General features: G+C 32.3%; 1 protein-coding gene across 7 annotated transcripts in view; it reads left to right on the forward strand.

Annotated features, from left to right (window-relative positions):
* MAPK10 (mitogen-activated protein kinase 10) overlaps positions 1-13,105 on the forward strand; it is a 283,673-nt gene extending 270,568 nt beyond the window's left edge. For 4 of the 7 annotated variants that reach the window (XM_053700777.1, XM_053700779.1, XM_053700780.1 and 1 more), the window contains one exon: positions 12,961-13,105. In XM_053700777.1, coding sequence (XP_053556752.1) covers positions 12,961-13,103 — 143 coding nt within the window. In that variant the 3' untranslated portion in view covers positions 13,104-13,105. The remainder of the gene's footprint in view (positions 1-12,960) is intronic. The other 3 variants (XM_053700778.1, XM_053700775.1, XM_053700776.1) reach the window with 1 other exon arrangement.
* The last annotated feature ends 346 nt before the right edge of the window (positions 13,106-13,451 follow it).

A 13,451-nucleotide genomic window follows, 5' to 3' on the forward strand; every position in this document is an offset into this window, starting at 1 on the left:
CAAGTTGTTTTATGTTGAAGAAACCTTTGGTGCAGTATTAGAGGGTCTGATGCTATGCTGTCTTTCCAGAGAAGGCGCTCGATACTCCACAAAGATACAAAATCACAAGTACTGTCTATAACTATTTAGAGGTTAATAGTTATATTGCTTCACCTGTTGCTACACTTATTGCTACACTTGTTGCTGATTAACTTTGTTGCTTCGCCTGCAAGTATACATTTATCTGTTGAACAGGAACTTTTTTGCAAAATTTGCTGGTAGCATCTGTTATTGATTTTTCTCTTTTTTACGCTCTTAAACAACAAGAGCATTTGGGTCTAAGAGGAGATTGCGCCAGGACTCTGTGTTTTTTTTTCGTCTGGTTTTTTTCTCATTGCTTGTTACCTTTTTTTCTTTTCACAGGGAATATGTTGTCCCAATATACTGTAAACTAACAGGCTGCAATGATATAATTGTCTGCTTGACTAATGTGAAGTTATAAGCTCTCACTAGTAGTTAAAATGGTTATAAAATGAACAGCTAATTAAGAGGTTATTGGTCCTAATCTTGATATTGTGAGTATATTAAGAAAGATTCAAAGTAAGTTATATATCTGTATGAGACAACAGAAAAAGTTTTGTTCTATAATATAGGCCTCTGTTGTAGCTAAGAGCTTTAATTTCTGCAGGAGTGTGTTGTCCTAATATTGTTATTACAGATTGGCTAGTTGGTGTAGGAAAGCTCTACACTACACCTCTTTATTCAGGTGTTGCATAATCTTGGTAAAATTCAATAATAGGGGCATGAGTATCACAGTAACACTATAACATAAATTCACAGTTTTTGTTGTTTATATTTTGGCACCTAAGTTAACACTTTTTCTCACTACAGTACATCGCTTCCATTTTTTGTCAGTAAGATTACTCACAGTAACATTATTCTCAGTAAAATACACTCAATTATTATCTTATTTCTTTCTTCTTATTTCAGTTTTTTCTTCTCTCTTTTTCTTTTTTTCATTTTTTTTGCTGTTTTTGTTGTTTATATTTTGGCACCTTAGTTAACACTTTTTCTCACTACAGCACATCGCTTCCATTTTTTGTCAGTAAGATTACTCACAGTAACACTATTCTCAGTAAAATACACTAAATTCTTATCTTATTTCTTTCTTCTTATTTCTGTTTTTTCTTCTCTCTTTTTCTTTTTTAATTTTTTTGTTTGCTGTTTTTTCTCTCACACAGGAGTAATTCGTTTTTATTTTTGATAATTTAATTTTTTATTTTTTGTAATTTAGTGTTTATTTTTTGTAAATTAGTAAATTGTAAATTGTATTTTATTATTTTTTTTTTTATTGTAATGTTAGGTTTTAGTGTAAGGCAGGTTAGGTTTTATTTTACAGGTAACTTTGTATTTATTTTAACTAGGTAGTTAGTAAATAGTTAATAACTATTTAATAACTAGTCTAGCTAGTGAAAATAAATGCAAACTTACCTGTGAAATAAAAATAAAACCTAAGATAGCTACAATATAACTATTAGTTATTTTGTAACTAGGTTAGGTTTTTTTTTACAGGTAAGTATGTATTTAGTTTTAAATAGGAATTATTTAATTAATAATTGTAAGGTTTATTTAGATTTATTTTTAATTATATTTAAATTAGGGGTTGTTAGGGTTAGGGATAGATGTAGGTTTAGGGTTACGTTAGGGTTAGGTTTAGAGGTTAATAACTTTAGTATAGTGGCGGCGACATTGGGGGCGGCAGATTAAGGGTTAATAAGTGTAATGTAAGGGCGGCGATGTTAGGAGCAGCAGATTAGGGGTTAATAACTGTAATGTAGGTGGCGGCGATGTTAGGGGCAGCAGATTAGGGGTTAATAACTGTAATGTAAGTGGTGGCGATGTTAGGGGCAGCAGATTAGGGGTTAACAACTGTAATGTAGGTGGCGGCGATGTTAGGGGCAGCAGATTAGGGGTTAATAACATTATGTAGGTGGCGGTGATGTTAAGGGCAGCAGATTAGGGGTGTTTAGACGGGGGGGTTTATGTTAGGGTATTAGGTTTAAACTTAACTTTTTCTTTCCCCATAGACATCAATGGGGCTGTGTTACGGAGCTTTTGTTTCTGCGATCGCAGGTGTTAGCCTTTTTTTGCTGGTTCTCCCCATTTATGTCTATGGAGAAATCGTGCACGAGCACGTCAAAGCAGCGCTTGATTTCGGTGTGGTATGGAGCTCTACGCCACCATATCGCCCGCACAAGCCTGCTTTCTTAAAACCTGTAATAGCAGCGCTATAGGGAGGTGAAATAACGCCGAAAATGTTGCGGTCATTAATTTCCCTATAGCGCTCTAAACTCATAATCTGGCTGATTCTTTGTTGTGTTCTATATTTTAAAAAGTTACCAAACTTTTGCATTTTATGATCAATATACGCTATAAAATACTTTCCATAGTAGATCAAAGGCCATTAAATAGAGTTGTACTGCATAATCAACAAATAATAAATGATAATGCAATAGCATTTGCTCGAAATTACAAATGCGCTGTGACAGTGAGCAAATGAAAAAATAATGCAATTATGGTAGACACTTTGCCATTCAATGAATAAAAATCAATCCTCTTTCCTCTTTTTTTAATTTTTTTTATTTTATTTAATATTTATTTTCTTCTTTTAATAGTTGATAAACACCCAAAGGAGGAACATGAGTTAAAAGGATTTTAAAAGGACATGAAACCCAAAAATGTTATTTTGTGATTCAGATAGAGCAAGCATATTTAAACAATTTTCTAATTTACTTATGTTATCAAGTTGTCTTTGTTCATTTGGTATCCTTTGTTGAAAAGCAATGAGGTAAGCTCAGGAGCGCGCATGTGTCTGCAACACTATATGGCAGCAGTTTTGCAAAAACGTTATACATTTGCAAAAGCACTAGATGGCAGCCCCTTAATATAACTCATGTCGGGTTATCGCACATGAAGAATTAGTGTACTCCTGTGAGGTTTGAGCACATTTGTCTGACCGGAGTACACTAATTCTTCATGTGCACTAACCCAACATGAGTTATATTAAGGTGCTTTATGTATTTATTAAATATAAAATATTGAAAGCTATTAATAATTTCTGTAAATAATTATTATAGATGTACTAAAATATTCTAAAACTATCCATATAATATATGTATATTTTTACAGTAACGATAATTATTTATAATAATTATTAATATTTTTTTCAATATTTTATAGTTAATATTTACATAATGCGCCTTAAGATAACTAATTCTTCATATGCGCTAACCCAACACTGCATTAGACCTAAAGCGCGTAACCTGAAGCGTTCTAAATATTTTACATTCCAATGTTTTTTAATTAATTTTTTAAAATATATATTTCTAAATATATGATAATGCTTATGTAAAATATATATCTATACCTTTATGCATGTATAGATATAAAGGTATAGGTATATATATATATATATATATATATATATATATATATATATATATATATATAATATATATATATATATATATATATATATTATTTATTTTTTTAAATAAAAATAATGAAGGACATTGGAATGTGAAATATTAATAACTCCTGTCGGGTCAGTGCATGACTGTTAGTTTTCTTCTTCTGCGCTCTCCATTAGTGTATGGGGAGAAGAAGTTAGTGCGGTCACGATATCTGAAGTCCTGAAGTTAGCAAGCGTTGGGTTTCATACACTCGCAAACTCACAAACGTTTTATTTTCAACTTGTTATAGAAGCGCTAACCCACAGGCGCAAAATCTTTACTTCTGGCAGTGTTAACGCTCGAGTGAAAGTGCTAAATAGTGCGCCACTTGTAATCGCGACCTTGTTTCTTTATGCAAATCTTTTGCAATGCAGTGAATTATTCCTGATGCATATACAGAAAAAAACTTTAGTATCCCTTTAGGGTAAGTATGGAGGGAGATGAGATGAAAGGACAGAAAGGTAAAGGCAAAGTGACGCATCGGGATACTGAACTAAAGAAATTAATTGTATGACAAACAGATTTAAAAAAAGAGAGCGGGATAAAAGAAATGGGAAAATGGGCCAAATGGAATAGACTACTCTATTTCACAGTTATAATTTAAAGCAAATTTACTAAAGATTATATTAGCTCTCTATATATTAATGAATATCTCCCACAGGCTTACTTGGGGAGTGAAAATATTTGTCTTATTTTATTCATGGTAAATCTAAGACAAATAGAACAAGTAATAGAATACATGGTTGAAATGGTACAGAGATTCAACTGTAAACTATTGAAATACCTATAGAGGTCTCAATTGAGACCTGGCCAAACCTCTAAAGGGACCCAACAGGTCTCTGCCCTTTGTGTGCCTCCCTGCAAAACAGGTCTCACAGCTTAAGGAGAGTGTATAGATTTTCCTTTACAATATGGTGGCAAAGATTCCAAGATGGTTGCCACAGTGTTGCTGTGCAGAAAAACCTTTCAGCATATTTGTACAAGAAGGTTGTACAATAGTATATCCTCTGGCGCTAGCCAAGGGGAAATGATGACTCATTGTCAGAGGGAAGCAGTCTCGCTTTCTGTTATATGGCTGATTGTAAACAGCCAGAAAGGGTGCTGTTAAAATGGGGGTCCCAATCAAAGCCTTTGTCCTGGGGCTCAATGAGATCTAGTTATACTCCTGAACATGATAAATGCTAAGGGCCAGATTACGAGTGGCGCGCAAAATTGTGCTTGCGCGAGTGTAATATTTGCGCTCCACTCATAATACCTAGCACAGCGAAGGGGGTAAGTCGTGCAGCGATGGGCAGCAAATTTAAATATATATGCATATGCTTATATACATACTGTATGTGTTAATATGTGTATATATACATATTAACACATAAATATATATGCATATGCTTATATACATACTGTATGTGTTAATATGTGTATATTTACATATTAACACATAAATATATATGCATATGCTTATATACATACTGTATGTGTTAATATGTGTATATTTACATATTAACACATAAATATATATGCATATGCTTATATACATACTGTATGTGTTAATATGTGTATATTTACATATTAACACATAAATATATATGCATATGCTTATATACATACTGTATGTATGTGTTAATATGTGTATATTTACATATTAACACATAAATATATATGCATATGCTTATATACATACTGTATGTGTTAATATGTGTATATATATATTAATACATAAATATATATGCATATACATATATATTTACAGGGCACCCACAGTTCCCATAACCTCTAATGTAAAGGCACTTTTCAGTGCCATTTTTTTTCTAACACTCCACACCCGCCACTTTTAACCCCTAAAAACTGCTTAGTGCAGTTTTGTTTTTAAATGCTCATGTGTTTTATTTGCAAAAAGGCACTACACACATTTTTTTTTGGGGGGGGGGGGGCAGTTGGGGCACATTTAAAAAATTAACCAGAGGTCTCTGGTTATTTATCGTGCACCCATAAATGGGCAAATTTGCCCATTTACGAGCATGCAATAAATTATCGCTTAACTTCTAATCTAGCCCTAAATGTGGAACCAGTACATAGTCAAGTACAAGCTAACTTTAGAATGACAGTAAAATCAAAATTTAATTCCCCATAAAGGGGTTTATTGCAATAGTTTGCTAAAGTATATCTTATAATTTATCTAGAACTTTGCAATGTAGTACCATAACCCTACGACATGTGGCACAGTGATTGCTTGATATGTGTGGGAGGTCAATTATATCTGTTCCTCACTGGCTACAACAAGGAGCTAAAATAAATACCATTCAAAGGATATTCAAGTGGTGCATCCTGGGACTGCACAACAATGCAAAATTACAGTTTTAAAAATGTATTATAAATGCAATTCATTTGCTATACAGAGAATAATTGCTGGTGCACAAATGAATTTGTTTTTACATTGTGTCTCTCCTGACTGGTCAAACCAGTTGTTGACTTCCTTGGCGCTAGTAAAAAAATGCTATGCTAATGTGACCTTAAGATTTAGAACAGAATATGTCATGAGATTTAATGAGAAAAGTAATGAATGTCCAGATAATATAGTTAGCAGCACATCAATTTCTATCCAAACAAAATGTTCTTCTTATAAAAATAATGAGACATTAAAATTATTCAGTTGCATAAATTAAACATTTTTTTGAAAACCCAAATTGAAAAACTAAAAACCCCTATAGAATAGGAGATTCACTCTGAAAACTATATTAATAGGACAAACATATTAATCAACCTTCATGTGATAGTAGTTGAAAGTGAGATAACTGCAAGTTATGTTTTTATTTTGGGCTAATGACTCACTAACTGTGGGGTTGTCACAAACTATCATTTTCTAATTATCTGCAGGTTAATATGGATATTAAACAGTGCCCCTTAGGTTCAAAAAAAAAAAAAAAAATCAAAGTAAAAATAAAAAGAAACGTGTAAAAAAAAAGCAAACAGGGGAGGGGGCGGAGTTCAGGGGACAGGGTAGGAAAAGAAGATAATTTATTTTTCTTCATCCCTCCTCCTTCTCTCTTATGTTTAATAAATAGGAGAACAGGAAGCAGGATGTATAGAAGTAAAATAAGACATACTCTACTATGTTTATCATAATCTGTATTAATGAAATAAATCTCTTTTTTTAATTTATGTTAAAATTGTATGACATGCTTATTTTTGTATTTTGATGAGAAACTTTTGTCAATAAAAGAAAAAGAAAAAAAAAGAAAGAAACAAAAAAACGAAACAAATAAAGCAATAAATGTACTTGTTTTCTTGCAAAATTAACACTTAGAATTTCTTACTGCAGCCCCTGCCCTCAGTGTAATAAGAGTGAAACATTTTTAATTAAGTTTAACCTTTTAACGCCATTACGACGTATTCCGTCAGAACTTTTCTGGGCTTTAACGCCGATAGACGTATTACAAGGTCCTAACCGGGAGGCTTTCCTGAAGCCACTGGCGCTTCCCTAATGGGATCGTGGTTTGGAGGGCGTGCCTAGCATCATAGGGACGATTGTGAGATTTCAAATTTTTACATCGGAACAGTTGTTCCGATGTAGACACTTTAACTCCAGCAGGAAAGGGTTAATTCTGCTAGTTCTTAACATGAGCAAATCTGACTTCCTGTTTATCTAGTCTATTAGTATTCACTTAAAACCTACTCTGGAAGTTTTATAACATTATGCTAGATAAGGTTCCTGGAGGGCTGTGACAAGAAGTAATGGACACTGCATAAATTAAGTTTACAAAATAAATAAAAGGTCATATCAATTTAAATAGATATATAATACATATTGCAATGATTTCTATTTAATATATACAACTATTTAGTGCTTTTTTTATTTCAACAATGAAACATACTGTTTATTTAACAGCAGCTCTTGAATCATTTGCAATCTTGGTGCAATCGCAATAAGCCATTTTCATTGTTCGTTAGTGGTGTGACAAATGGTCCTATACATAACATGCCAGTCCAGTTTTTCCTGATCACAATCCAATATACTGAATGACATATTTACAGGAATATTTCTCACTTGTCTGGTGTTTATCAAGTCCTTTTAGCTGTGGAATTTGACAACACCTTTTAACTTATTATCGCGTTTCCCATAAAGTTTTTTAATAAAACAATGGTTAGTGCATGGATAAAACACACTGAAATTACCCCCGTCATATACAATGACATTAGGAAACAACGTCTCTAAACAGATACAAATGCTACTTACTTAATAAATGAAAATTAATAATAATAAGCACCTTTACATTAATACAAATTATCAATATAGCGGGCGAGTGTGTTTATATATTAATGTCCCTATTCAAATCCCTTAAAGACATGTGTAAATACCTCAATAGATTTTGGAGAATGAGAGGTTAATTGCACACACATAAACAATTAGCATCTCACTCAATCAATATACAGGCCCTTCAACCCATGATGTAATGGCTAAACCAATAATTTGCCATTTTCCTTGCCCTTAATCCTGCACATTTGGTTTTTGGATTATGAGATTGTGAGAATAACAACTCAGATAACAATTTTGTGCTGTTTTCGGGAGGTAAACATGTTGTGCTTCACGGGTATTAATGTAGAAGCATTTTTGGATTGGGAACACTGAAAAGAACTGACATCGGAAAATATACAGAAATCATTATCTACTGAAAATAAGCACAAGATTGTGATCACACCCTGAATTTTTAACACACACACACACACACATATATATATATATATATATATATATATATATATATATATATGGGATTAACCTAATTAAGAAAATGCTCTATGATAAATATCAAAATAAAAATTTAGCCCATTTTATATTCAGAACACTGCTTGGTAAATTATAGTTACTATAATCCATTGCAAAAAGGAACTAAAAGATCACAAAAATAAAATTTCATCTTCACATTAGACATAGACTTCTATCTATTGGACAGAATTTTTAGTAAGAAACCACATTCAGTTATATTATTTGCCAGTGTTCAGATGGAGCGTACTGTTTGAGGTACGATACCCAAATTCTAAGATAATTGGAAACCCCTCTGGTCAGTTGTGTATACAAGTAATGTTCATGATGAGTGATACATTATGAGAGCTGTCTGATGTGCTTCTTCTTAAACGAATACTAAACCCAAATTTATTTATTTCATGATTCAGATAGAGCATGCAATTTTAAGCGACTTTACTCCTATTATCATTTTTTCTTTGTTATTTTTCTAACTTTATTTGAAAAAGAAGGCATCTAAGCTAAGGGGCCAGCCAATTTTTGGTTCAGACCCTGGACAGCATTTAGACACCAATCAGCAAGCACAACCCAGGTTGTGAACCAAAAATGGGCCGGCTTCTAAACTTACATTCTTGCTTTTCAAATAAAGATAGCAAGATAATGACGAAAAATTGATAATAGGAGTAAATTAGAAAGTTGTTTAAAATGGCATGCTCTATCTGAATCCTGAAAAATAAATTTTGGGTTCATTGTCCCTTTAACTGTTTTTTAAATTAACATTCTTTCTTCTTGCATCTTAAAATGCACATCCTGTGTGCAAGATGATAAAGAATTGATTTTTTAGACAACTCAATTTGTCAGTACATTTATCTCTACCAGTCTGAATTATTTATTATTACAGGGAAATAAAAATGCAAAAAGAAAATGCTCTAATCCATTAGACAACTTTATTATTGCATCATTGTTTGCATATAACTCTGTTTAACCTCTACCAAGAGGTTACAAACATAATTAAATAAAACTAACAATAAAATGAGGGCACGTGCAAATTCAAGCTATATCTAATATTATTTATTAAAAGAGCTCAATGGCAAAAAAACAATTCTGACAATTTAACACACTAATAAAATAAAATGCACTTTACATATTCGGGGAATCCCCCAGAAAAGTAAAAAGTCAATTACAGTAATACCACCTTAAATCACTCAAATTGTATAAACTCACCCAGTGAGCCAATAACAAGAGGCATGTGTGTGTAGCCACCAATCACCAGTTAGCTCCTGAGCCAATTTAGCTATGCTTTTCAACAATAGACACAAAGTCAACAAAGTCAATTTGATAATAGACGTAAACCTAAAAGTAACATAAAATGACATGCTCTATCTGAATGATGAAAGTTTTATTTAAAACGTTATGTCACTTTAATAGATCACATAGTCTTGCAGATTGTGGTAAATTTTATTTTTGTGTTATCCTAATATATTTTTCAGAATTTAACTGCACCCCCCCCCCAAAAAAAAAAATTGGCTACACTTTGCAAAGGCCTGGTTTGCCTTGGCCAAAATGTGTCCCTGTTTGTAGATCACTGAATAAAGTTTCTAAACCTAGTGACAAGTGAGAACTTGTCACTAGGTTTATTCAGTGATCTACAAACAGGGACACTGTCAATCTGCGTTAAAGTGACTCTGGGGCCTATCTATCAAGCTATTATGAAGCAGCGGACACAAAGAAACAGCAGTTATGAAGCAGCGGACACAAAGCTCTGAGCAGACGGACAGACATCGCCGGAAATCAACCCGATCGAGTACAATCGGGTTGATTGACAACCCCTGGTGATGGCCCATTGGCCGCGAGTCTGCAGGGGGCGGCGTTGCACCAGCAGCTCTTGTGAGCTTCTGGTGCAATGCTGAATATGGCGAGCGTATTGCTCGCCGTATTCAGCGAGGTCGGGCGGACCTGATCTGCACTGTCGGATCAGGTCCGCCAGACTTTCTTAAATAGGAGCCAATGTGTTTACCCCAGATCAGCTGATTAATAACTGAGATTGGTTTATTGATTCTGTATTAGCCTTTTAATTTACTTCAGTCAACAGGGACCATGCAACTTATTCCTTCTAGTTCAATCTATATTCTCAGGATTTCCTCTAATAACATATGGAATTTTTTTTATAAATGTTTATCCTAGATGGTTAGATTTTTTTTTTAAGCAAAATCTATTAATTGTATTTATGCCACCCTATAAAACTGAAAAATGTGCAGACAAAAAAAAAACTGCTTTGTATGTTTCAAAATGTAACTTGAAATATAGACAATAAAATATGACATTAGGATAAGCCTAAAGCTGCATATTTTTACAAGGCAACATCTAGAATAGCAAATTAAATTAAGAACAAAGCAGAATTTATTTTAATACATGATCAAGTTATCACTTATTTTTTAAAGCTTTCCTGAATCCCAGGAACAGTTCTGTATATAGATTTTCATAGTCAACAAACTCAGACTTGTGAGATGGATGAAGGATAAGTTGAATCATGGAGGCTTTAATGACAGTAGAGTATAATAGATATGGTGTTTGAAGGACTACATATTTAATGCCTCAGGGAAAAAGCATCTTTACCCACAAAATCTGGGATCACTGTATAGATATTCAGGAGCAGTATCAGTTTGAAACAAGATGCTAAATATTAAACTGTTGAACTATGTTGACTTATGTTGGAAACATTATTAATTAACTATATTAGGTTATTCATTATTGAAACTGAAAGAAATTTCCATTTTCTTTGTGTTCTTGGTAAGCAAATATGCTTACTTTATTTCTTTAAAGACAAAACTAAGGATTTGTTATTAATATTATATAACACTAATTGAATCTGATTCTTTGTAATGTTGCATTGAGAGGCCCATTTTGGATGGAAAATATGAATAATTATTTACGTTTTCTTTGTTCTTAAATCAGATGGCAATTGAGAAATTTAATTCTATACTGATTTTTATATTTCTTGAAAATCCTAATAGTTTTTTTTTAAAAAAATATATTGCATATGTTTAACCAAAAGTTAATTTAGGTAAAGTTTGATACTAAACAAATAATACTGTTTTAGAGAGATAATTAAACTTTTAACTCTTTGTCACTGAGATTATAGACAATACCATACTATGGCTATTAATCTAAAACATCATATTGACTATAACGTTTTTTGTAGCTTTAATCTTTAATCTTTAGTACCTTCCATAATTTTGATTTATGTTGTTTTCTCTCTTACTCATATTCTCTCTGAACAGTAGGGATCGGCAAATGTTTTGCAACATTCGAAAAATGAAATGAATTTTAACACGTTCTTTTTTGTTTTGAATTTTGAATACTGTATAACATTCTAACATTTGTTTAACGTAATAGTATTTCTAATGCTATCTTTACATTTAATATTCAAATTAGAAAACTTTGAATCAATATATTTGTAATAGTATTTCTAATGCTATCTTTTAATTTAATTTTCAAATTAAGCCATATTCGAATTAGAAATATTCAAATTTATATATTTGCATCTATTAAGTAACAATTTACTAAATTCTCTCCCACGTGAACTATTAAACTTCTGAATAGTATTTGTTAAATCGAATGTTACATTCGGAATTTCGAAAGTGGATATTCAATCTAATTTTGAAAACAATCGGAAATAACATTTGTTTAATGAATTTTAAGTTTTTTTTTTTGTCCTTATTGACATTCGTTTGTCCAAGACTAATGTCCACAGGACGATTTATTAAACCAAACAAATTGTACTTTCAACACATCCCTAGTGAACAGTGTATGTTATAGTCTTTTCATACTTGGTTTAAATGTTCAATTAGTAGTAAATAAACCATAATTTCTAATTCAAGTAAACCCTTTGGCACATAAGTAGTGTAAAAATGCCAAAAGTGTCAACAACTGCCTTTGAAAAACAATCTATGCAACATATGGTTTCTTTTTTAAAAGCTTGGTTAATAAACTTAGAAAAAAACTGTACTGAATCAGAGATCTTTTAAATGGAAAGTCATTTGAATAATTATGTATTATTGAGTATGTTTTCCTTTAAAAGCGTTGATTTAATAAATAATGTCATCATAAATTGTATATCACACTCCTTATTATTTTGTATTCACTTAAAGGGACAGTCTACTCCAGAATGTGTATTGTTTAAAAAGATAGATAATACCGTTATTACCCATTCCCCAGTTTTGCATAACCAATTCTGTTATATTAATACACTTTTTACCTCTGAAATTATCTTGTTTCTAAACCTCTGCCCCCTTATCTCTGTTCTTTTGACAGACATGCATTTTAACCAATCAGTGCTGATTTAAATAACTCAGTGGGAGTTCGCACAATGTTATCTATCTGACACACATGAACTAGCAGTGTCTAACTGTCAAAAACTGTCAAAATGCACTGAGATGAGAGGCATAGAAATTAGCATATGAGTCTACTTAGGTTTTTCTTTCCACAAAGAATAGCAAGAGAACAAAGCAAATTTCATGATAAAAGTAAATTGAAAAGTTGTTTAAAATGACATGCCCTATTGTAATCATGAAAGTTTAATGTTTTCAAGACTGTCCCTTTAATAATCATTCTTCTTATATTGCATACAATTATTTTGTTTGTTTTTGTGATTAATGATTATCCTCCAATCAAGTCATATTGAATTACTAAGGTTCAATTGCTTTTCTGTTCATTTCCTTAGCACAGGTGCAGCAGTGAACAGTAGCGAGAGTCTCCCTCCATCCTCGTCCGTTAATGATATCTCCTCCATGTCCACTGACCAAACACTGGCATCTGATACAGACAGCAGCCTGGAAGCTTCCGCAGGACCCCTCGGTTGTTGCAGGTGACTAGCCGCCTGCCTGCGAAACCCTACCTTCTTCAGAAGATAATTTAATTGGAAAACAAGCATCATTATAGCTATGTCTTTGCAAGGGAAAAAGAGAACGTAGAAAGTTCCAAAAATCTCTTCTAGCTTGCTTCTCCTTAAAAAAAAAAAATATGTCATGCAGCTAAGCTCAGATGTATATTTAACTTATAGTTGCTCTGCTTTTGTCTTAATTATGATTATGCTTACTGCAAGGAAAAAAAAAAAAAGGTTAAGTCTCAAAATATCTCTTTGCATCACAATGTAAAATTAATGGCTGAAAAACCAGCAATCTAAAACCATCTTTTTTTTCCCATTTTTACTCAATGAA

The sequence above is a fragment of the Bombina bombina genome, chromosome 2 (genome assembly GCF_027579735.1).
Source record: "Bombina bombina isolate aBomBom1 chromosome 2, aBomBom1.pri, whole genome shotgun sequence".
NCBI classification, from domain to species: domain Eukaryota; kingdom Metazoa; phylum Chordata; class Amphibia; order Anura; family Bombinatoridae; genus Bombina; species Bombina bombina.